This window comes from Balearica regulorum, chromosome 9, assembly GCF_011004875.1.
Source record: "Balearica regulorum gibbericeps isolate bBalReg1 chromosome 9, bBalReg1.pri, whole genome shotgun sequence".
Lineage (NCBI taxonomy): Eukaryota > Metazoa > Chordata > Aves > Gruiformes > Gruidae > Balearica > Balearica regulorum.
The window spans coordinates 827,214-853,029 of NC_046192.1; the positions used below are offsets into that span (position 1 = coordinate 827,214).

General features: G+C 46.1%; 2 protein-coding genes across 4 annotated transcripts in view; both read right to left on the reverse strand.

Moving 5' to 3' along the window:
- Window positions 1-165: 165 nt before the first annotated feature.
- Window positions 166-7,538, reverse strand: TM4SF19 (transmembrane 4 L six family member 19). Of its 2 annotated transcripts, XM_010313383.2 has the most exons (5): window positions 4,553-7,538; window positions 1,958-2,141; window positions 1,769-1,846; window positions 1,017-1,204; window positions 166-711 (listed from the first exon to the last, which is right to left on the reverse strand). In XM_010313383.2, the coding sequence occupies exons 1-5, from the start codon at window positions 4,660-4,662 to the stop codon at window positions 525-527; spliced, it is 747 nt and encodes a 248-aa protein (XP_010311685.2). In that variant the 5' UTR covers window positions 4,663-7,538; the 3' UTR covers window positions 166-524. The 2 variants fall into 2 exon arrangements, with proteins under 2 accessions (XP_010311685.2, XP_075616789.1); XM_075760674.1 differs by having other exon boundaries at window positions 1,769-2,141.
- A 1,202-nt stretch (window positions 7,539-8,740) lies between these two features.
- Window positions 8,741-25,816, reverse strand: part of UBXN7 (UBX domain protein 7) — a 31,375-nt gene continuing 14,299 nt past the window's right edge. For both annotated transcript variants that reach the window (XM_075760679.1, XM_075760680.1), the window contains exons 6-11: window positions 23,225-23,371; window positions 22,730-22,820; window positions 21,456-21,583; window positions 20,654-21,047; window positions 19,832-19,911; window positions 8,741-15,345 (exon numbers count right to left, since the gene is read on the reverse strand). In XM_075760679.1, coding sequence (XP_075616794.1) covers window positions 15,184-15,345; window positions 19,832-19,911; window positions 20,654-21,047; window positions 21,456-21,583; window positions 22,730-22,820; window positions 23,225-23,371 — 1,002 coding nt within the window. In that variant the 3' untranslated portion in view covers window positions 8,741-15,183. The remainder of the gene's footprint in view (window positions 15,346-19,831; window positions 19,912-20,653; window positions 21,048-21,455; window positions 21,584-22,729; window positions 22,821-23,224; window positions 23,372-25,816) is intronic.

Below are 25,816 nucleotides of genomic sequence, written 5' to 3' on the forward strand. Positions count from 1 at the left end.
CTGCTGGAACCTGGCTCAGCTGCTCCAGTCTCCTTCGTCCCTCCTGCCCCACGCAGGAGACAAACACCACCACAACCTGCCCTAAATACAGATTGATTAACGAAAATAAGTTAACGTTCCAGCTCTTATCTCTACAAATACCGCCGTGTCACATTTTGCACTGGAGGCTGGTGGGGAGTGCCTGCAGAAGTTGTCGGGCTCGGTGCAGGGATGCCAGGAGCCAGGTCCCCACCTCCATCGCTCACAGGGCTGGTTTTCAGTCCCGAATGGCTGCCAGCCCCAAGGACATCCGCTCCAGGGTGGAGGAAGAGGTACTGCCCGGGCGGAGGGCTCTGCGTGGAGGCAGCCCTTGGCACACCGACCTCACTTCGGTGTCTGTCCCCCATGGGGGAGTCTGTCTGTCTCGCACCAGGCCGGTATCACAGCTTGTGCCGTATCCCCGCCACGGCATTTGCCACCAGCCGAGGGACACCCGGGGATGACACCTCCTCTGAGCACCAGCCTCCTGGCACCGTAGCAGGTCCCTATTTCCCCTCGCAAAAGCCGCAGAGGCACCCAAGGCAGCCATTGAGGATCTGGATGGAGGCCAGCACCATCTCGGCGGCACTGATGAGCAGCAGGAGGGAGAAGAGGACGACGTTCCAGGTGACGACACCCACCGGCTCCAGGCAGATGCTCCAGGTGCGATGATCGTGCAGGTAGTTCTCTGCCCTGCGAGACGGGGAGAGGAGGAGATGCAAGATGCTGCCGTGCGGCGGGTCAGGAATCTCACGGCTTTCCGTTGTGGAGGTGTGCCCCAGACACCCTGTCCTTCATCCCGAGGATGAGTGGGGTCAGCAGGGCAATGGGTATGGGAAGCACCATGTAGAAAGCCATGGAAGGTGAGGACCTCTTGAGCTACCAGGGTCTTGCATCACCACCAGCAAGCCCACCCAACCCACCCACCATAAGTAACACCGACTTAATTAGCAATAAGCTGATGAGGCGACACCAGTGACTCAACCCCGCTGTCTCACCTGGCGTCAGGCTTCTGGCTGCCGGTGTCCAGGAAGGGGTAACCCCAGAGCATGCCGTGCCCGCCGCCGCCGTGCTCGGAGGCGTTGTAGAAGCAGAGGGGTCCGTTGGTCAAACCCACCCCAGAGAGGACGAAGCAGGCGGCAGCGCCCAGGAGTGCCAGCTTGGAGAGCACGGCGGAGATGAAAGCCTGTGGGCAGCACCCAGGGAGGGGGCAGGGGGGACCGAAGGTCAGGCAGGCTCCAAAACGTGGCTGCGCGTTATCGGCAGAGTTTGGTAAGGGGGAAAACTCCCCTCCCCTTCACCCCAAGGGGCTCCAGCCCTGGGGAGCCAAGGCTGAGGATGGAGCCGTCGCTGGGTTGTCTCGAGCTGGGCAGAAGTGGGCAGGGAGCGGGGACAGGCAGGGAGCAGGGACAGGCAGGGAGCTGCCGCACGGAGCCCGGTGAGGCAGAGCCCGTGCCAGCACATGGGAAGCCCTGTCCTCAGGGCAGGTGGCACCATGCAACATCCCACCGCGGGGCCACGGGAGAGAGGGATCCGTGCCACATCCCACCGCAGGGCCATGGGAGAGGGGGCACCCTGCCATGACCCAGGACGGGAGAGGGGGCACCCTGTCACGTCCCACCACAGGACCAGGGGAAGGGGGATCCGTGCCATGTCCCACTTCAGGGCCATGGGAGAGATGGCACCCCCCCACATCCCACCACGTGCTGCTGGGGACCGCTTTGGCACGGGGGTCCCGGCGCTGCCTTACGTTGCGACGGGTGCCGCAGTCAGAGCAGCCGGCGCATCGCCAGCCCACCGCTGTGATGTGTGTCGCTGCCAGCAGCACCTGCGGGAAGGGAAAAGCGGATGGGTGATGAAGGGGAGCCACTTGCTCCATCCCTTCCTCCCTGCTCCACAGACACGCAAGGAAGGACACGATGGAAACCGCAATACTCACGGTGACGCCGCCTCCCCAGATGCCTGGCATGGCCTTGGCATCCTTGCTGATGTGCCCTTCCACCAGGTACTTGGATGCCCCACCGGGGAAGAGCAGGAGGATGTTGGCTGCCATGGACAGCGTGCCCAGCACCAGCAGGCAGGGACCCACGATCCGGCTGCACTTCCCCACACACATGGCCACCCTGCACAGGGATGGGGAGGAAGAGGAGGAGAGGAAGGGGCTGCCTTCGGCCCCATGATGCCCCACGGCTCCCCCACCCCGAGCCAATCTCACAGCCAGGGGCGGATGGGGGTTTGCTGGTTCGTGCTGTCGGGTCCCAGCCTACCCCACCGGCACTGCCCTTACTCGAGAGCAATTCCCAATAGAAATCCTATTTTCCCCACACCATCTAATTAATTAAATACTAAAAATAAATTCAATATTAATACTGATCTACTGCTGCCAAACAGTTTTCTTCAGGTTACAGGATCACAGAACCACAGACTGGTCGGGGTTGGAAGGACCTCTGGAGATCATCTCGTCCAACCCCCTGCCAAAGCAGGATCACCCAGAGCAGGTTGCACAGGATCGCATCCAGGTGGGTTTGGGATCTCTCCAGAGAAGGAGACTCCACAACCTCTCTGGGCAGCCTGTCCCAGGGCTCGGTCACCCGCAGAGGGAAGAAGTTTTTCCTCGTGTTCAGGTGGAACTTGCTTTGTTCCAGTTTGTGCCCGTTGCCCCTGGTCCTGTCACTGGGCACCACTGAGAAGAGTCTGGCCCCTTCCTCTTGACACCCACTCTTTAAATATTCAGATCCCCTCTCAGTCTTCTCTTCTCCAGGCTAACCAGCCCCAGCTCTCTCAGCCTTTCCTCATACCAGAGATGCTCCAGTCCCCTCCTCATCCTCACAGCCCTCCGCTGGACTCTCCCCAGCAGTTCCCTGTCTGTCTGGAACTGGGGAGCCCAGACCTGGACACAGGTTGAGCTATTTTATCATAGAAGGAGAAGCCCAACTTCAGTCCTGCTAATATTTCTTTGCCAAATGGACAAGGGAGTCTAAGATGATGGCAGGTCCTGCATTGAGCTGCCCTTGAAACCTCTGCACCCCATGGGGTTGGCTCCTCCAAAACATTACTGCAGGAAGGAGACCAACCACCGCGGCTCGGTTAGACTTTGAGTGCTTACAATGAGCAGGGGGGAGCCAGGAAAGGGGCAAAATTCTTGGACAAGGATGTGCGAAAGCACATCAGTCTCCGATGAAATCCAACAGCAACTCCATCCCCATTGCGCCCTACTCCTACCGTAGGTCTGAATATGCTGAAACCAATTAGAGTTAATTAAGACAAGGTTATCGCCTATCCTTGGGCAAACCACCCAGCTCTGCTGGCATTTTATTAAGGTATCAGTTCACCTAGAAAGCGCCTGCCCATCTCCAGGTGATACCTCGTCAAAAATTAGTTCTGCCTCTTCTGGACCTGCAAGACAGGGGATGTCCATTGGTCGCTCTGCGACCGCTGAAAACAACCTGGTTTGCTGTTGTCCCGGCTTCCCAGGTTTCTTCTACCCTGTGTTCATTTTTGCTTCAGGTTGGTTTTATGCATTTTCCCCTTTCCTGGTGGCTTGCAGCCCATTTTGCACAAGCTCCCTGAATTGAGCTTCTTCCCACACCGGCTAATTTATTTCAGGCTCGCTCTGGCTTTGCAGAAGCAGAAGCAGAAGCGAGCAGGCACCATCTGGTTGTTTCCATAGGAAGAGCTGTCTCATTCCCCATCACACACAGCATCAGCGACTGGGAGGAGCATCTCAGGCTGCCGTCCAGCCCCTGCATGGCCCGAGAGGCTGGGGAGCACCAGCCCAACGGGGCTTCGCATCGCTGCGACCTGCTAAAGACCAGCCACACCAGCCCCAGCAGGCTGCTGGGGGCCAGGGAGGGCTGAACGTGGGGCAACATGGCTGCAAAACCCTGCTGTGTGGAGAGGATGCAAGCCAAGAAGCCCAAGGTGGACCACCAGGTCCACCCAGCCTGGAGCTTCATTGCCCCTCTGCTTTCTATCCTTCCTGCCTTGGTTATAAGGAATTTAGGCCCTCTCACCCTCACTGTCGTCCCACCTGCAGTCCAGGAATTGTACGTGGTTGTCCCCCCCAGAGCCACGAGCATCCAGTGCAGAGTCCCACCTCCCCACTTTGATGGACCTTCCAGAATAGCTCTTGCTCCTCTGGAGCTCACAGCGTGGGCTGCTCTCACCAGCCAGAGGCTTTTGTGGTCTTCTGCAGGTTGTCCCTTAACCCCTCCAAGGACTCTCCTTCCCCCCCACTGCTGCCCTCTCCCTGGTGAAGGCAGGTGGTCTCCTTCCTTCCTCCAGGAAGCTCTCCACAGCTTGCTGGCCCCCCAATGCTCCCCTTGAGCAAGAAGCAAGTTTGTGTTAGCTGCTTACTTCTACCTCAGCAAACCAACCCCTCTGTAAGGGCAGGCAAAGCAAAAATGCAGCTGAACCAGTCTCTGTCAGGACACTCAAAAGGAAGACTCCCTTCCTGCCAACATGTCTCCACGACCAAAAGCAAGGAGATTCAAGCAAAGCCCAGGGAACTAGTCCTCCCACCTTCCCATCTTACCTGGGAGCAATGCCACGTGGAGCCAGCAGTGTCCACTCCTCAGATGAGCCCTGTCCTGGAGGCATCACCCATGGCTGACTATTTATGACGTGCCAGCTTGTGCTCCACATCCTCCTCCTCCACCCACCACATCAGTCATGATCCTTCCCTCTCCCACACGACCGGCAGCTCAGAAGGATGACTCTTTTGCCTAAAAAGGCAGCTTCTTCCAGCGCCACGGCTGATCCGCCTGTTCAATTACACCCCTTTTCACTGGCAGAGGCCACAAGTCCACCAAAACATGCACAGCTTCAGATTTTAAGGCTTCTACCATGTCTGCCCTAAATGCCTTGACTGTTGCCGGAGTAGCAAACGCCATTTCTCCTGCAATGGTGTTGCAATGACTGCACAGAGAACATTTTCCTCTCTTCTTTTCAGCGCAAACACTGTCGTTCATGTCACCGTGAGTCCACATCCTCCACCAAAGGCTTCTTCCATCATGTTTCACCTTGTTCCCTTGTTGTGCAAGAGCTTTTGATGCTGAACAGTCCAGTTTTGCCTCTTCTCATTTTTACCCACAGGAGGGAGCATGCTAATATTTTAATAAAAGCTTCTAAATAAATATTCTTGTGTCTTAACTGGTTCCTATCTCCTGCTCTTTGCTTCCTTGCAGATGGCCCAGTTTCTCCTCCAGGTGTTGAGCATATTACCTATATATCTCACACCTTGGTGATAACATTGAGACAGAAAGGTTATTTCTGGATTTCTTAATTACTGCAAGTCACCAAGCACCAGCATTTTAAAGTCCTTTCCAGAGTACCCATGACTGGCAGTTAACGTGCAATGGGGAAGCTCCTCTTCTGTCCCCACAGAGTAGGTCTGATTGTAGCAGCTCCAAGATGGGAACAGGACCAGGAGAACACAACCTCCATGTCTGAGAACAGGAGACAGGGAAGCTGTAGGACAAAAAATGGCAAAAACAGGGCAGTTTTTCTGGCAGAGGAGTTGCAGGCAGCACAAGCACAGAGAATTGCTCATGAAAGGAAGAATCTTCTCAAAGAAGAGTTTGGAGAAGGTTCATATTCCTCGTGCATTCATCATGAGGACCTGAGGCACATCAGCTGCTTGGGACGTGGGCTTCCCTGTCTGCAACAGCCACAGGAGACGATGCGTAAGGGCAGCTGTCCTATAGCCCCCATAGAGTCTTGCTCCGATACAGTAAATAAAAGAAGCCACTAGAGCGGTAACATTCGGTTTGTAACCCAACTTGCTCTACCCAGGGTAACGCACACGAGTAGCATTTGCCAACACATTTCAAAGGGGTTTTTCCTGCTTTCAAATCAACGAGTGTGGGACTCTTGAGAATATAAAACCTGGTCTAAGCGCAGTGTGCCACTGTTTGTTGGAAGAAACAGAAAACGGAATTGGAGCCCTTGAGCGTCACATGGAAAAAGATGAACGGGTGAGGCAGGGTTACATCAGCCAAGTCTGTTTTTCTAGGAAAAATAAGCTGAGGAGCTTATTATCTGAATAATGATAGTTCCTCTGAGAAGAAAAGCAGAGTTTGCACCAGCACGTAAATCCCTGTTTTATACTTAAGTATTTAAGACGAATTGATCTCTAAAAAGCAGACAGCAACAAAGGCGAAACATGTAGGACAGCAAACTAAATACCCTACATTTCTCCTTCCTCTCTTTTTTATTTAGAAAGAGAGGAAGCATTTTTCACTCTGCTGGAAGAGCATGTGTTGCAACCTCATCTTGTGCCCTCTTCTACGTCACAGCAATCTGATTTTCCTACATTGCCACATTGGCTGACCTGGTAAATCATCTCCCACAGAAAACCTCATGCCATTCAGCATGAAGCGTCAGGGTGAATCTTCTCCTCAGGATCACTGATCCTCCTCTTACACCCGCTCCAGCCCAAGTCTGTAATAGTAAGAATATAAGGCTAATTTTAGGCACGGCTTCTCAAGCGCTGTGAGTGGCTGCATGCCCTCCTTTCTCGCACGGGAACTTAGTTATGAAAGCATCAGCACGGCAATTACGGGCAACTAACTTGCTGCCAAGTCACCCAGCCATGGTGCTGCCACACGTGGTCCCAAGGCAAAGCGATTCTGGCTCGGCGAGGTCCTTCTGCTACTCCTCCAACAGCAGATCCCAGCGAAGAGGCGCTGGCCGCGTTTTGTGTCCCCTTACTCTGTCACACTTAAGAGGGCTCTGCCTCTCCAGTCCATGGTTGGCAGGTCCCATTCGGCAATGGCTCTTTTGGAACTTCAAAGTCACGTGAGCTCTTTATAACCACCGCATCTGCTCTTTAACCATGCTCCGCTGCTCTTCGCTTCCCCAAAGCCCTCTGTGGCTGTGGAAATTGCACGGCAGGTTGGGTTTCAAGAGTGGTTTGGCTTCAAGGAGAATCAAAGAGCTTGAGTTGAGTCTGAATGGGCGAGATCGAATCATTCTGTGCCAAACCAAAGTCCACCTCGGTCCTGCCCAAAGGATGGTCAGCACCATTCAGTGGTCTATCCCACTCCTCTCAGTAGCATCTGCAAATCTATTTCTGCCACCAGCCAAGACGTCTCTGAACTCAGCTGTGTGCATGTTCGCTGCCAACGGTGATGCCCTTTGATGAGCCCTAGAACTCAGACTGAAGAAATACCAACGTGATGCTGCTAGACAATTTATTTTAGCTTCCTTAGGAATTTCACCTGGTTTACTACTTCAGAGAAGATGAAACAACCTGGTTCAAAGCTGGAAGGAGCCTGCAGAAGGGAAAAACAAATAGATTAAAACCAAGAGGTATCGTGAGTCTATCCTGTAGTTCCTTGACCTACAGACTGCGATGAAAAAGTATTTCCGACCCAGTTGGAACAGGAAATATTTTCCTAAGCTGCATGAAGAGATCAGGCGGTTTTCCAGCCTTGAATGGTGCATGCGCAAGTCTTTATTGGAGAAAAAGGAATTGTCCGTTTCTCTTAAGAGCGAGAAGGAGAGGTGCATATGCTGAAAACAATAAGTCACTTCGAAGATACCCCTGGAAAAGCAGTAGAGCAGCAGCCCTCTCCTGGGCTGCCCTGGAGGTCAGTGTCTCCTGGCAAGGTGCTACCACAGCACTCGGACAGCCTCCCTGGAGAAACCTTTGGGCTTGGGTAGGCCAAGCCAAGCACTTTTGCCCTCCTCTCCAAGGCCTGCTGGGAATGAGTCACCATGAACACTGGTTGAAGGCTTTAGCATGACTGTTGGCACAGTCACCCGTTCCGTAACTTTCTGGACAGTTCAAACAGTGCAAGGCTGGACCTACCTACAGCGAGGAACATAAGGATGACCCGAGATCAGTTTAAGCTTTTGTTTCCCTGCTGTACCTGCTAAGTACTTGTCCAAAAGGGACTCTGCTCGTCGGCATTTCATGCGAGGCCATTACAGGAATGTCCCAAGGAGCCCAAAACACAATTGCAGAAGTTAGAGGATCTGTCCTGACACCACCTGTACCAGGAGGACATTGATGGTTTGGAATAGAAAGCCACATTTTCTCTGCTATTCCATTGGGAAGGATGGAAATTCCTAGCCTGGCCTCCTTTTATTCATTTTCATGAGGGTGTTCTTCCCATCAAGGTACCAAAAGTTTGTCTCACATCATGATTTTGTAACCTCTAGAATGGGCTGAAGCTTTCCTGGGCTAAGCAAACAGCTTGCTGTAATCAACAATTCCGTATCAGCAGGAACTGGATGCTTTCTACTGACATCAGGTACTTGGTTGTATTTATTATCAGACACCATATCGCAAACATGCTTCAGATTCAGACGAGCCCTGTCTGTGCTGGCTGGGCCGACCTGGAGCTAGTATCTAAAATAACACATATTTGGGCTTTCTCAGCTGAGCTGCAGCTTCTGCTACTTATTTTGTGAAGAGACTCAAGGCCAACGAAAGCAGCTACAACCAGAGGTGCAACAGAAGCTACGGCACCCAGACCTATTCTGCCCAGTCAAGGTTCACAGACCAGGAGGCAAAGGAAAAAGAAAAGCACCCGATCTGACAGTTTTACTAAAAAGTCAGATACATGCACAGGGAACTCGGCTTGATTTTGTTTCCTTCTACCCAAAAACCTTAAGGAAAAACTCAAAAACTCTCCATATAAATGCAGGGACAGACTTTCATTAGAACTAAACCGACAAAAAACCCCAAACCCAAAAACCAAGAGGTGAAGAAAGCTACTGAAAACAGTTTGTTTTATTTCCAGGATCAAATATTACAATAGGACATTTACATATATTTATAAAAAAATGCAGCAGTTGTGTATATAGATCAGAGGTTTCCTTGAGTTTGGTCCCTCCCAGCACAGTGAGCTGAAATCTTCCGAATTAATCCTCTCCCCCTCCTCCCACATGAAGTCGCCATCATTGAAGAAGAAAGCGACGACTACCATAAAAACCGACAGGCAAAGTCATAATTTTGAAACTGTAAAAGGAAAGAGCCTCATTTTTAAAAATCATCTATCCCATAGTCTGGTGTCTCTGGTGAGGCACCACGTCTCCGAGTAAAGTATCACCCAGATGTTCTTCATAAATCTGTTCTATAAAATAGCACCTCGTCCCCCTGCTCCATGTACTATTTATCCTTCTATACCTTACAGTCTCAGCACCATTTAACAAGCAGTTACAAATTGACTTTTCTCTGTACTGCAGACACTCACAGTAATTAAAGACAGTGACCAAATCCCGAACTTCTGCACTCACTCATAATACACCCATGTAAAACAACAGAAGATAAAACCGAGGCACGTTGAGGCACCAATATTAAGTGCCACATTCTCCGATTAAAAACACGTGTGTGTGTGTGTATATACATATGGCTATATTTATTGGGAGTGGACAGACACTAAGCATCTCACGGACAAGAGGAGACTGGAGTAGGAGTCATCCTGTACAACATCACAGAAAGGATATCCATTAACCTCACCGGTTCAGGAGCGGCGTACAACCAAACCGCGGTAAAAATCTGGGGATTGGACAGAAAAATCCTCAACCAGACTGTCCTTGCAGAATGTCAACTGGTAGACCTCAACAGCCGGTCGTCAAACATGTTCAGGTCAACTCCAAACGTGCGACTGTAGGTATTTCCAACAACACAGACAGCTGATACAGGGTGCAAAACATCAGTTTTGCTTTGACTTTAAAACAGTAGCTGTTCCATTTTATAGAAAATAATTTCTGTTACAATAAATAAATAGAAAGGATGAGGGAGAGGAGAGGCTGCATTCAAATCTATTAAAACGGCTAGACAAGGCACACCCAGTCTTTATGGGATTTCATCCAGCTAAAACACATTTCTGCTACCCCTCCTCTTCCTCGCGGAATACAGGACTACCTATTTCTCACTAACTTGGCTAAAAAGGGATTAAACAAGAAGAAAGTAGAGAAGTTTACTAAAAAACTAAGAAGGGACAAGAATTAAGTGGTAAGTTCCTGAAATGACATGGGTCTTCCCATTCACATGGACGTTCCCACGCAGGTCTTACGTTATCTGTTTCTTCATGTGGTTCAGAAAAAAGCCCCACAAACATCACAATTTATGCACCTCCACAGCATCTGGTACCTGATGAAACACAGCCAAAGTGATGCCTTGCCCCCAAAAGAAAATTCCTTTTAGTTTAACCCTTATTGCTCTTCAATCCCTGCGAACAAGCTCAGTGCTCTGGTAAGATCAGACTGAAAAAGCCAGGATTCAGCATCCCAGCTCCTCCCAGAGGCAAGAAGCACATTCTCAGATGTAGTGTCATTAGCTGCCCACACAAGCTGCAAACCGCGCGCCGTGCCCTCAGCTACAGGGCAGACCTCCTGCACGGAGACAAGACTTTTAATTCTTGAGGACTTTGGCTTTTCTTTCTAGTTCTTTGAAGAAATTTTTCCACTTAGCCATCAAGAACTCAAGTATACTTAATGAAAAAGTTTAATAGTCTGAAGGTGTATCAAATAGCAAAGCACGCCATTACGCGCAAGTTTTCTAAAAAAATGTATTTGAGAAATCAGGCCCTTCAGCAGTGAGGTTTATTTATTAAAACATGTACTAAAAACAGCTGCCAGTTTCTGCAAGGGTACAAACCATAGCACCAGTAAAAGTGGAAGCTGGTATAAGCTGGTGCAGATGAGTATATAAATTTGGTAGTCTTTAAAAAAAAAAAAAAATGCATCTGTGAAAGTGGCAGACCACGTGAAATGCAAGCTGTTGGCGGCAGCGAACAACAGACGTGCTTTACACATGAGAGGTGTTACTCTCCTACAATAACAAGGCAGCAGATCTAGTGAGCTCTGGAAAGTATGCCGATGCAAAATCACTGTTTAAATCTACTTAGGAACAATGGTACCTTTGGGTGCCTTTCTACAGACAACTATATTTTATAAGGCCATTACGCACATAAAAGAACGTTCTTTTAACATTCATGTTGTTGACTTATCTGATTCCAGAAATGTAAAAATCGCAGACCTTAATTCAAAGCCTAACAAAAATAACACGAGTATGCCCAGAAATGTTTGGCATGGTCTTTATCTGCCCTTTTTGTGTCAGTAGGGAGGTTCAAGCTGGTCAGTCAGCTTGATTTGGAGCACATATCATGAGGAAGACCTGAAATCCTTCTCTGGATCTCTGAAGGATCACAAGTGGGAAGTCAACAGTAAATGTGTCAACAGCAGCTGGCAGGGAGAGCCAGCGTTCATTTTGTCTTCTGTTTCTGAGCACTGGTTGTGACCATGACTATTAGCTGCAATTAGACATTAAATGTTAAAACAAAGTACTGCTAGATGAAGAACACGTGCAAAGGAAACTTCTCCACAAGCAGCAGGAAGCTACAGCTCGAAACACATTAGCTCTGCTTAGTTCTCTAACCAGAAAGACTGCCACTGCCTACATGCATTTCTGCCCCTCCAAACTCACGGCAGCTCTTAGAACACAACACGCAAATTATGGCCGAGCAACACTCATAAGAAGCCACAAACCACAGCCTTTGAAGGATTTTTTTTTTTTTCCCCTTTGTCCTTCATATTTCAACATCTGATTTTGCAATCAGATTTAAGGCTTTTTTTCCCAACCTTGTCAGAAGCAATTTGAAGTTCGGATTTAACATCTAGAAGCAATTGTGACAAAGACTCTTTAAAATTAGAGCCCAACTAGCTTACACCTTCACTGCTGCAAGCTGTCGCAGGCATAACTTGGTTAATATTTTCAGCCATGTTCCTCCAAACTCCAAAGGGCTTCAACATGAATGAAGATCTGAAGAGGTTGTACCCTGTTGGGGCCATTTCATAACAGCTTTCAACCACCACAGCACAGCTGATCGATACGTGTGCCCCAGCACTGGTTCTATTTGGGTTAGGAAGAAAGGGGAAAGAGGAATGGAATGGAATGAAGGCAGAAAAGAGCAACATTCAATTTTCTTAATTTTTCTTTTCTCTGCCTCCTACTCACAGACCAAAGCAAAAGAAAAGTGAAAGAAAAAACAAAGAGAAACAAAACAAACAAGCTCATAACTTCTTAGAACAGAAGAAACTAGGAACTGCGAGACAGAAGAAAAACCCCATTTTCAATGCAAATCTTCAATTTCACATTCTTCTTTCCCTCTTAGGTTATAAATATTCGTATTTTTCTAAATAAAACCAAGAAAGAAAGAATTAAGTGAGAGCATAAGCACTCCTGGTCCCACTACACCAGCAGACAAAACCAATTACTGTGCTCAAGAGGCAGGTTTCTTGATGGTTTAAAAATAAATTTGCAGCAGCCAAGCGCAACATTTGCTTCCTCGCAAAAGAGGTGACCGAGCTGCTCTTGGCATAACAAAGAGCAATGAAGAGCTAACCTGGGGTTCCCAGTTTTGGTTTTGACAGCAAGGTGATGAGCATAAAGTTACTCCTTTCCTTACAGCTGAGAGGAGAAGCAAGCAAGCTGTCAGCTGCCCGTTGCCCTGCGGCTCACACGCTTAGCTCTGAAAAGAGACAGTAAGAAAGAAGGTTCAGAGTATGGGACCATGCAATGCACAAGCTCTCCAGCAGCAGAACTCATGGAAGAAGTTCATGCTCTTGCCTAAAATTCAGTTTCCCCTCTTCCCCACTGCTGATATGGCTGTTAGCAATCCAATATAAAATAACTTCAACATATCACAGCCTAGCCCCACGTACGCGAGCACAGCCGGGGAGGGGCAGGAGGTGAAAAAAGAGAAGCTACCAATAAAACAGACCTAGGGCTGAAAAGGCAAAGTCAATTTTGTATGGTTAAATTAACTGCTAGAAAAGTTGATGTGGAACAATGTTCCCCGAGCAGATACAAACCCAAGCCTGTCCAAATGAGTTGGCCCTCCACCAGCACACACTGCCAACCACCGACAACTCAAAATAGCGGAACCACAAGCCACAATGGTTCCCTGCTTTACACCGGCAGGAGAGCAGGAAAGGTCAACACACTCCCATCCAGCCTGCCCCAGGGAGACGAAAGGACTATCTACACACATGCTGGGTACTGTGTCCTGTTGGAAGCCCGCCTTAATTTTCTTGTGGCTAACCACAGAAGAGGTACCGAGTTTGAAGGCAACGAGCGCTAGATTGAGTTGTTTCAACTAGACAGCTGAAGCTACTCAGGGAAGCACGAGACCTACATGGGAAGGGTTTCCCTCTGCCTCACTCTCTTGTACGCCCAAGTCTGAATTACGAATTTGGATTTCTGAGAAACACAAAAGATCCTTCAATCTAGTGCTGCCCCACAGGCCAAACGCCAACAGCCCTCGCTCCTCTGCCGGCGTTGCGATTCACTCTCCAATGCTGGCAAGCAGCTGCCATGACAGAGTCTCTTTACAAACCAAAAATGACATCTGATGTCACATCAACTGTTGGTCAGGAAACTGCTACCAGATTTGGCTTTCCCGATACTGCATCTTGCAGTAGAACACAAAATAGTTTTTGTGGAAAAAAACCCAATTGTGATTAGACGTAAAACCTCAATTACAAGCAGAAGACTGTTGTGAGCTAATATTATCATGGGAATGCAAGACATTTTCTGTGATTTCCTACATTTAAAGACTCCAAAATATGCAGGCTAGTATGAAATTAAAGGCAAAACACCTTGAAAAGTTTTAGACTATGGTAAATTTCTGACCACTAAAGCCTTTTTCTTTGACAAGTGTAATTGTCTGACAGTTGCAGAAAAAGCTGGCAGTTATGGTAGGTCTCACATGCCTTTTCCTCACTGATGAAGAGCAGGCTAAACTGAGCTCTTAGTTGTAAATACACAAACTTAACACCCACCTTGATGTTAGGCTGTGTTAGGTAACTTTTATCCCACTGTAATACCTACTGTAACCCCTATTGATCAACAGCTCAACATCTAGAGAAGACATTGGAAAAAGAGGGCGCACTGCACGCACAGGATATGCCAGCGTGACTTCTGGTGCCAGCTTCCAGAGCTGAAGAGAAAGCCTAACTAAAGGAGTGGCTTTCTATACAGCCTTCTAGATTTAGAGGTGACAGTAGATAAAAATGAAAATAGAATAAAAAGTAGCCTGGAGCATTCAAGCCACCAGGGTGTGAAGTCTTTTATAGAGCATTAATTCATTCCACAGTTTGACAATGTTTTTAAAGAAAGAAAACCCACCTAGGGCTTGCTGTCCTGCTCAACTGCAGTCAGTGCTCTAAAACCCCTGCAAGATAGTCACTCCTGGGGAAAACAAAACAAAACACCATGCAAAGAAAAAAAAGCCAACTAACTGTCAAGTTTTTATGGCAGGTGTTTTCCAGAGAGTCAAAGATCTTTAGAGTACCCTGCCACCTTCTATTGTCATTTGCAAAATCCTGAGAGCAAGTAAAAAGGAGACACTCAGGGGATGTTGGGAGAGAACAAATGGAAACCCCACCTACTTCTACCAAGGAGTCAGTTCTGCTCCAACGGTGGACACGCAGATTTCCCCCTGGGCCAAGCAGTCAATCCTATATAGAGGATAGTTGTTTTTGTTATTTTTTTTCCCCTGTTTATTTGGGTTTTTTTCCCCACTATGTCCACTGGTGGCATTTAAAGCAGGAGGAAAACATGCATGCAGTCTAGAAGCCTTTAAATTAAATGGAGGCAAAGTATCTCGCCACAGCTCAACCCAACTCCTTCCCAAAACCCCAAGTTTTCACAGAGCGCTAGGTAAGGAAACCCTTAAGAAGGGCTGTAAGGTTAATGGAGACCTTTCGTGAAGAGAATCAAAACAAAGGAAAGACTGTACTGAAGATTACACTCTCTCCTTACAGAGAGATGACTTAGTGCCTTATCACACACTATTCTAAAAATAAATTAAACAAAACAGATTTAAGAATAGCAGCGAGAAGGGTACGTGTATTATGGCCACTCCAAGCCCCAGCATACTGGAAATGCAGATCACTGTTTTACTTTACTTCATGAAAACAAAGGAAAGATGTTCTTCCCAATGCTCTCAGCAGGCTGAGGAAGAAAATAAAACTCTGAACGCTCTCATTTGGTCACTAGAGCAGGAGAAGGGAAGAAGAGAGAGAAGGGCCAGCCAGCTGCTTGATTTCAGCACTGCAATCCTATGACCCTCAACTGCATATTTAATGAGTTGGTGTCCCAGGCAAAGAGGAGAGGGGAGGAAGGCTGGGAGAACTCAGGCCACGGTGCTAATTCCTTTCCTGCACAAAGACAGTCTCTTGAGGACACAGGCCTGCCTCCTGTAACGTGATCTCATAGTCCAGGTGGGAGAGTTTCCTTCGAGGGAAGTTGGTGAGAAGTTCAAAGCGTTCGTTGGGGTATCCTTTTGACTGGACGTGTTTCACAAGAGCCTGGAGAGAGAGAAAGGTTAAGTGCCATGTAATTCAAAACCACACAAAAGAATGTAAACAAAATCCCGTTTTCCTTTAAAAAAGTTTGTAATCACAAAGAAAATTCTGAAATTTAGCATATAGTATAGACCCTCTTTAATATCTAATTTGACCCACACATGGTAAGAACAATCATAAAAACTAATTACCAAGTGATCCCTTACCTGATTCTTTAAACAGAAGACATACATAATAGTACGTTAATTCAAGCAAGCTGAATGCCACATCACACATTCAAATCATGGTAGAATAAGATTTGCAAAAAACCAAATCCTTAAGTGCTCCAAAACAGAAGCCCCCTCACTTATTTATCAGGTATTACCCTTACATTAAACCCAAAAGCCACCAAAGAAGCATTTTTGTCAGGTAACGTTGACAAAACTAATGTAGTATTTTTACTAAATTTTTTTTTCCCTGCCTTCAAGAAGCATGAGGGTTTGGTGGGGTTTTTTTGTTTGTTTGTTTTTAAAGCTCTTTTCAATTCATTAACTTCTCTGCCTACAATAGCAATCAGGGCAGGATACAAAGGGCATTGGGATGAAGGGTTATCAGCCTCACAACCCAACAAGCAGACATATCAAGAAGAGCTAGTGTCCGTGCTACAGTGAGAGAGATTTCCCAAGTTCATCAGGAAACACAGTGGATGAGAGCATAAAGTACAAATAGACAGGGACAGAGAAACCAAGATTGGCAGAACAGTGGGGGATACACCAGCAGAGCAAGACTCAGGCAAAATGAAAAATCGCAGCTTTTTGAGGAGGGGAAAACAGACAATTACTATGTAATAAAACACAAAGTAGGAACAAACAAGGGGGTCCCAACAATAGTTGACATAGTTGGTGGCCAACTTATGCCACTATATTAAGTGCAAGGAGATAAGCTAGCAGTATTAGGCTTCTACTAGTACTAATTATTCCATTAGCTTCCCCTCACTGCCAGTTCAGGACCACAGCAACCCAGCACGCAGAAAAAAGCGGCTGCAAACCAGCGCTTGGCAGTTAGTGCCACAGCTCGGGGCAAGGGGCTCGGGAGATCACTTGGGTGGCTGTTCACTTAGTGTTTCTGTTCTGGTAGGAAAGCTGTTGGTTATATGATGCTGGAATGACACAGGACATGGTCTCCCCCATCAGCCCGCAGCACTGTTCCTCATGTTTCAGGGGCATCAGATGGAGCTCAAGGAGCTGCAGGAAGAGGTCAGCTTGTTCTGCTGCATCAGGGAAGATGAGCAGGAAAGCAGTAGGACGCTGGAACCAACACTGCAAGGGCAAGAACTGAGGCCTTGCAGAACGGATGGAACAGGATGACCAGATGCAAGACACAAACACAGGGAGGACAGTAACTTGCAAGATAAGGCACCCTGGAGACCTATGGCAGCAAAACAGCAGCTCTTCTCTCATTTGGGGAAAAAAAAAATATTGAAAAATGATGTAAAATTGTGGCAATAAATGGGGAGGACAAGTAAGTTCCACTGGAAGACACAACTGGACCCACTGGTCCTACTCAGCAGAGAGCAGCAGTGTATGCTGGTGGGGGGACTCCCACAGGGGACCGAGGCATCAGCTACAGAGCTAACTGAGTCTTGGAAGCCTGCTACTTGCCTAGAGCCAAGATCCAGGATGTCATGGACAGATTGTCAAGACTCATCAACAAAGCTCAAGGCGTGTCTGTGGCACACCCTTGCAACGGCAAAGGGAAACCTGAGCTGCATCCGTAAGAGAATTGCAAGCAGGTCAAGGGATGTGATTATGTTACATACTGTGTTCAATATTCCTCCATGTTCAAAAGGGACAAGGAAAAACTGGAGAGGATCCAGCGGAGGGCCATCAAAATGACTAGAGTATAGGACGTGCCTTGGTACATGAAGAAAGGTTGAAGGATTTGGATTTATTCAGCCTAGAAAGGAAAAGGCTTGGTGGGAATATCATCACAGTATTCCAATATAGAGAGGACAAAGGCATTTCTTTCACAAAGATGCACAAGAGACAACAGACACAAGTTGTGCCAGGGGAAATTTCATCTGGATATAAAGAAAGGAATTCTTTACTGTGAGAGAAATTAAACTTCGAGTAAGTTGCCCAGAGAAGTGGTGGAATGTCCCTTGTTGGATGTATTCTAAACTCGGCTTGAGAGGGCCCTGGATAACCTCACCTACAGCCTTGCCTTCTACAGAAGGTCAGACCAGATGATCTCCAGGGATCCTTGTCAACCTGGACTTTTCCAAGACTCGATGACTATAGGACAGTCAGGGAAGTACCTACATGGAGATTTCTTCCGAATTCATCAAAATCCACACACAAATCTTTGGTACGAGGAGACTGTCACTCCAACCTCCTCTTTTAACTGGACTGTTCTCCAACAGGCTTTGCAGGTTACAATGCCTGTGTCTGATGAGGAATGCAAGTAAGCGGGTTTGAATTCTTTTTCAGGCAACAAGGATGATCAAAATTCCTTTACAAACTGTATTTAAAAATTCAGTTAAGTTTACTGGCCGCATCTCCACCCTGCCCTGTTTAAAGGTCGACATTTCCTGCACACCTTACACCACTTGGTAGGCAAAAACTTAGTCAGGCAACCAGTGATGCAGATGAAAGGGCTGAGCTGCTGAACAGAGTGAAGTCAGCTACTTAATTGCACACGATGAGCAATTGCTTCTATAAAAAGGCAGTGTTGCCTTTTTTATTTTTTTTTTGCCTGAGGCCAGGGAAAAGGGTTACAGTAATATTGGAAGCATAAGCACATCCTGGAGATAAAAGTGTGTAAAGAAGCCACTCTTGATCAACAACAATGCAATATTTAAAAAAAAAAAGTCTTAAAAATCAGCCAGTCTCAGTGGGAGACCAACATTGTATCATCAGTTAAAACTTCTAAAGTATAACTGCTGCCTCAAACAATTTCTTTTTATAGTTCTGGACAGCTTTAAAATGGTAGCAACTAAGGGCTGAAAAAAATCAGCATGGAAATGATGCTCACAAAGAAACATCTGAGACTCTATCTTGATGTGACTGGAATGGAAAAGATCACATGACAAGAGTACAAAGGCTGCCTGTTCAGCTCTGCAATAAAAAAAAGGTATCTTTAATCACAAACCTTGACTCACCTAACTTCCTCTGCTCACTGCAGAGCAGGCGGCAGCAAAGAAAAGGAAGTTAATCTCGGCATGTGATTTAACTACTGCAGTCCATAAAAAGAATCAAACCAGAAGTCAGGATTATCAAGAATTTATCAATATCACACCTATGTATCACCTAAATAAATTAAATATTCAAAAGCGCCCCATGTTCCGTAATAGATGTAACCTTATTTAACAGACTGCTTTCAAAAAGCAGTCAAGATAAAGAAGTACTTAGAAAAAGATTAGACACCAATGATTGCCAAGACGAAGGTCTGAAAGTAAAGCCGGTTCCTGCAGTAAGAGTGATGCTCTGCCAGTGCTCCTCAGACTTTATATTTCAGCCCCACGACTCCGCGTGTAGCACTGCAGCAGTCTACAACCTTACGTTTATGCTTGGTTTTGAGAGATGACAGTATAACAGAGGCAACTTTTTTTTTTCCTTTTATTTTCAACCAAAAGAGAGAAAGATGAGAATCTGAGCTTCAGACACTGCATTTCTAGAGTGCTGCAAACTTGGTTATAAGAGATGTGACACTTTTCTTCTAAACCTGCATGAGATCCTTCTGAAGAGGTCTGCTTCTGCCTTCCCTAAGACTTCAATACAGAGCTTTTAGGTTGATTACATTAAAATGAGCTTAACTGGCCACTGTGTCACGAAAACTCACGGCTAACAGGAATATAGTGACCTCTTTACACACTGCTTCCAGATAAGCACCCGCAAAATTTTGATGGAAACACTATCCACATTGAATTCTGCAAGGTAAACAAGCCCAAAGCACAGCTGAGACACACACCTGAAGCACAGTAAGTAAATAATATTGTAAGAAATCTGTTTTGGGAGAACTTCCTCCAAAGCCTGCTCTGTCATCCACATCCAGAAAGGAGTGTGGAAGTTTGGTGAAAGAGATGGAGAAAAAGAATGAAGAGTTTTGCCTTTGATTTTATTGTCTGACCATGGGCAATGGCTGAACTTTTCAATTTAAAATAACCCCAACCAAAACCCACAAATGAGTCAGCTGAGAGTATTTTATGGTAGTTCAGTGATTAGTGCAAAAGCCATTTAGAGTCATTGCAGAAAGGGAACTAGCAGTTTTGGGACTAAGATGACACTGGAGTGTACACGCAACCCAAGCAGCACTGGAAACACAGAGCCAGCAGAGTCTGTCGACTAGAAGAGAGGAACGACATGAAGAAACACAACAGACCGACAGTGCAAGCGCTCCCTGATACACCGCTTTCACTAGATCCGATTTCAATAGTGCCACCACAGGAAAAGAAATTCTCCAGTTTCAGCTCTCCTGTACTCAAACAAGGATTCCAATTAACTCCACTCACCAGAAGTTTAGCTTGTTCAGGCAGTGAAATTTGTTCCCTCTTTCCATCTGGATACCTTAGCATCAGCTGTGCCTTTGGTCCTAGCACAAAGGAAGTTACTACAAGTTAATAAACAAGGTGGCAGCTGAATTGAGCTCTTCTGTAGGTTTTAGGTGGCACGCTTTACCACACAGCACAGCGGGGTCAGGGACTGGCGACAAATACAAGGTTCCAGTCTATGAAGATATACATCCACCACACATGTTTAAAATATATATTGAACTCAGGACTCTTTCAAGAGTTAATAGTAGTGACCGAAACTGGTCAGCGTTCCCAGGGAAAAGCACACTGTGCTACCTGCCTTTGAGACCGCCTCACTTTGCTGCAACCCAGCTCAGGCAGGAGCAGAGACTCCGGGGACTCGTTGGTATTACCCAAAGATGCATTACTAAAACTCAGTCCAACTGTCAAGGCAGCCAAAGTAACTGAGCACGAGGTGGGGCTGACGTTATTCTGCTTCTCTCTACCATACTACTGGTAGAAGCCCCATCACACGCGCATGTACCAATGCGTACTTTATTCGTGGACAAGGTCTCAAACTAAGAAACTTGAGCTCAGCGACCAACATGCCTCTGCAGTTTGTGGCATCACTACGCCGAAGTGGTGCTGCTGGCAAGGTGAATAGCTCAAACATCTGGTGTCAAGGAGGGAGTAAGACAGATGAAAAGATTTAGCTTTTCAAAACAAGGGATGAAACCGTGCTTGTCGGCATATTAAGGTTGTCAGGAAAAAACCCCAAACACAGGTGACTATAAAATAAAATATAAAAAGGTAGCAACTTACCATTCACATCTAGGCCCTGAAACGTACTTTCAGGCTTGTCAGTTGACTCCTCCAGTGTCCCTGCATCAATACAGGGCAGTACTCTGTGATTTGATGTTGTCCCAGGCTCAGTCCTTGCAGGGGGCTCAGGCTGAGGCCTCCGGCTCTCCTCTTTTTTATACCCCAAGTCCTTGTGCGGAGACTTCCTCAACTTGGCAGGATTCTCCGATTCCTCCTCCTCCTCAGATCCGCAAACGGAAATAAACTCTTCGCTTCCAGAAAAAAGCTCCGACTCGGACTCCTCGTCTGACCGACTCTCCTGCTTGGCCTGTGATGAATCAAAATGCGTCTCCTGTAAGGAGGCTCTGATAGCGGCTTCCAACTGGCTGTCCTCACTGGCATCAATGAGACTCTCCTGTTGAATTACATAAAAATTGCTTTTAAATACGTACTGAAAAAATCAACATTAGTCCTCCAAAGAGAAGCTATCAGGACCATCAGGAACAAGCATGGAAAGCTAGTCGTGCTGTGACTACTTAATGACTTCTCCTTGGAGTTTCACACAGAGTGACATATTTTCCTTCCACACACACACAATTCTGTGACTGCTAAACCCAAAACAAATACCAAAAGCACAAAGTGCACAACAAAAATAGTTATTGTGGGAGAAGGCACTCCCTGGAGCATCATATTTTTGCATGCTCTTGCACTAACTCATTAAGTCTGTTTATACTACTGAATGGGAAATCAGTACAGCTGGATAAAGACAGGCCAGCATTTTCTTTCCAGTTTCTCCAGACCTCTTAGAGGACCTCATACTTACTGAACGAGAGCATTTTTGGGGAGGGCTAGTAGAATGGCCATCCAGCTGTCCATGCTCACTCAGGAACCCAGTCACTTGGTCCAAGAAAGAAGTCACATCTAGCTGGTGCCACTCCACTAGTTTCTGGCCTAGGGAACAAAAGGTGTCACGAAACATAATTTTGGCAAAAGATTGCAGCTTCACAGTTAAATACACCAATTCACTGCTGGGCATGCACTCTGCAAGAGTCCATACTTGTGGAACTGCAGCTTCCGACAGGCTACCCCGTCATAATTACAAAGCTTCCTCCTTCCATCCCCTTGAAAAGGTTTCAATTGCGTACAGATATAAATACAGACTCTGTTTATTTCTGTTCTTTTCTTTTTAGCTATGGGAAAGCATGCACAGAATAGTGAATTAGGCATCAAAATGAAAAAACTGAGGGGAAAAAAAAAGTAAAACCACTAAGTTTATGAAGAAGCATTTCTACATTATTGTCTGCTTTGATTCTACACCTTGGCAAACAGCATTTGTTTCCATAAGTGCTAAGAAGAGCACCCTGACTTCCGTTTCAACATAAAAAAAAAAATATATATGGTTTTGGGTGGTTAAAGTCAAATAAGCTTCCTAAGAAGCAGGAGACCAGACAGTTAATATAGTGGCATTATAAGATCACAAAAGAAGAAAGGGTGGTGGAATACAAAAGAAAAAGTAACAGTTTCAAAAAGAGCTGGAGGGGGACATAGAAGTTTCATTGTTCAGTTAAAAAAAACCCACACAAAAAAAACCAAAATCAAGCAGCAAACCCAAAGCCAAAATGGTATATCAAAATTAAGATGCAATTTAATAAGTGACCTCTGAGCCTCATGAAGTTACTGTGCAAGGAGCAGGAAGCAGATTCATGTAATGCCTACAAATATCGTAGTTTATTCACGACATGATTTCAAGTAGCTTTTAAAAGGAACCTTAAAAAAACCAAAACCATTTCAGAGGTTCACCACCAGGTGGTACTATCTTCACTTGCCAAGCAAAAGACTTGCTAGGCTATTACCAACTATGATCACCAAATACACAAAATTTCAGCAAGCCTTGGGAGTTTTACCACCTTAGTTCCTCCAAAACATATTGCTTTGCTTCTTCAGGGACAGCAAAGTCTCTCGGAGAGCAAAACAATGTAAGTGAGATTCTTCAGGTGAACGTAACACACCCTGCGAAAGATGGTATTCTAGCCTACAACCGCTAGTCCTTCTCACTGGATATATCAACTGCAGGTAACCAACTGTCACCTATCTTACCTGTTCTGGGATCCAGAATGGAGACATAAGGGAAGTCTGCTAATTTATAAAACTGTATGTACCTCTGTCCTTCCTCACTGTCGTGGTATACCTACAAAACACCACATTGGAAGCAAATTACTGGGTGGAGAGGGAACGCAAATGAACTGTATCTTGAAAACGTATAAAGTTTTTCTCTATTTTACAGTATATGTTACAAGCGGTACGTACAGTTCTTGGTAACCCTGACAAGCTGAAAATATGCCACTAATGGTCCATATATTAGAAGCTACGTGGTAACATTTTGAACACATAAGTGAAAGGCTGTTTATGCATTCAAATGCATCTCCATGAACTGTATCTACATCCATAAAGTGCATTTCCATGAACTATTGCATCTTTTCTGCAAGTTCACCAAGAGAATTGCAACAGCGCCATTTTATTCGAAGAAGTCCCCTTCTCCCCCCCCCCACTGTCCCACCTAGCAGGACACCACGGCCCCATTAAACTTCTCACCTGCCAAAAAATGAAATGTTCCCGGATTATGTTCTTCACAGCCTCGTTGCTCCAGACATCGCGGTTGAGACACTGACAGGCAAAATCTTGCACGTTCTGAATGTTTATCATGAGCCATTTGTTCTGCATCTGACCACACTCCTTGGCCTGTAAGCAGAGAGAAAAGCTTCGTTAGATAAAACTGAAGAGCCAAACGTAACCAATGCCAGCAGTGATCAGCGATGGCTTCTAACACTGTCAGATTTTTCACCAAAACCCCTTCAACAGTGAGAAAGATGGACAGTGCTAGTGAAAAGGCATCCACAAAACAGAAGGAAGGGCTGAAAGACCTGCTTTAAATGAGACTGGTTGAATTACAGAATCACATCGATGAAAAGAGCTGCTGAATTTCAACAAGCTGAACACAGAGTGGGAAAAGCAACTTGGGCAGGGGGACCACAGGGAGACACTGAATGAAGTATTTGTTCGGGAAAGAGTGCAGTCAATCACACTGATCTGACAACAGAGGAAAGACCTGCTCATTCTACAGATAAACCTGTGGATCATCATCTATTTACGTAGGTTGCATAATTGACAGAGGACTTGCATTAATTCAGGACCCCCTCTCTGTGTGTTTTCTTTTTTCTCTCCAAGTTTTGAGTTACTCTATTACTGTGCAACTGCCGGATTAGGCATCCTTTTTTGATGCTCGTTATTCAGACTGCAAGTGGGGAAGAAGACAGGAAGGCGCAGGAAGAAATCTTACTGGTTTGAGTCACAAAGCTGGCATTGTCTGATTGCTTGGTTGCAAGTTAATGGTAGGAGTTTGATCAAGAATGTAATTCTGATCGCTGAACTGTCATACCTGTTGGAAAAAAGAGGGCTATATCAACAGCAGGAATGCTCTTATTGCCTGGAAAGACCGGAACTAGTATATGAACTCCCTTTCCTTTTAAAAAAGGAAAAAAGTATTTATAAGTGTGTTCACCATCCTGCTGGTAAGGCACTTAACAGCAAATTCAAGGACTTAGGATGTTATGCAAGATTTTGCTGTTTTGGACAATATTTTGTTCCCCAAATCAAAGCTTTTACTTTTAAAACTAATTTAAGCCAGTGCACTTTCGAGTAGTCAGCCTATCAAAAGTGCGATAGACAGACACATGAATCCCACTCGGTCTACAAAATTGATCAGCACAGCCAAGTGACCTGCAGAGCCAATTTTTATTTTACTCAAAGGAAAAAAAAAAATGTAGAAGCATGGAATAGTCCTCCTGTTCTCGCAAGGGACCTCACACTAATTACTTACCACTAATATTACAGTGTCAGAATCCAGTATTTGGTCACCAGGAGAGAAAAGTGGGGCAGTGACACCTAAGTAACTGGTAAGGGTCTTAAATATAGTCATTATGCTTTTATTTAAAAGACTTGTTTTGAGCTAACTGTGGATTTTGAGAAGTAATTCTAGGAAATCAGTTTAAGACGAGGCCTAGAGGTACTGCCCAAGTTTAAAGGGAACAAAAATCCTTGTTATTTGAGTCAATTGGATTGCCTTAGTCCTGTGTCCTAATGTAATCCATACCGGCTTAAAAGAAAAATTCAAAAAAATATAACTAGAAGGATGGAAAGTGCACCTCACTCCTCCACACTTACTTTGCATATTTTTCAATATTAGTGAAAGCCTGGCTCTAGCTCTCCTCCAGCCACTTAAGGTCCTCAAAAGGATGCAAGCAGGAAATTCCACTTAGAACATTTGCAAAGATGAATTTTCATCTGCAGATCAAGTAGACCTTTTGAAACTACTTTTAACTTCCTTCTAAGAACAGCAGGCTTCACATTTAACAAGGACACAGTTCAATTGCTACCGTTTCACGCTCACACAACTCTGCTCTTGCACGGCTACTGGGGTTTTTCTGAGAGTGGAGGTGGGTGGAAGGAGAAGAGTGTGAGGGCAAGAAACGCTATGGGTTTGGAGATTATATTGGTGGGTCGTGTTGGTAAGCGCCAAATGAACAAGGGAAGGCTCGAGAGCTGGCTTGCACATCCCAAAAGCTGTGTCTGATTGCTTTAGACCCACTGTTTCCAACATTCCCCCCATTTCTTCTCCTCCTTTGAGGTACAAAGGCCGGTACCAGGCACTTAAGGAGCACACAGACAGGGTAAGTACAGAACAACCACTCTGCAAGCATCTCTGTTCAAGCTTTCAGCAATCAGCAGAGTAGGAACTTTCAAAGACAGAGGTAGCGAATCTCAGATACAAAGGGCCAGACACAAAACCAAACCAAACCCAAACTGCTCTAAGTTTACCTTTACCCTTTCTATCCATTCACATTTTTCATTACTACAACAACTTACAGCAACGAACCAGCGATCTAGTTAGACAATACATGAAAGAAGCCTTGTTTTACACTCCCTACTGGATCTCACTGGATAACCTCTAACTCTTGCACTACTAAAAATAACACATTTTCCCCTCATTTGACTTTTCTGAACCATGTATGGTTTATAAATGTTGTGGTGGTTCTTCCTTGCTCAGCTTTGGTGAAATGCATCGCTCCTTGAAGTCAGCAGAGAGAAACAAGGAAGTGGAGCCAGTGTCTCGTGACTTTCCGAACA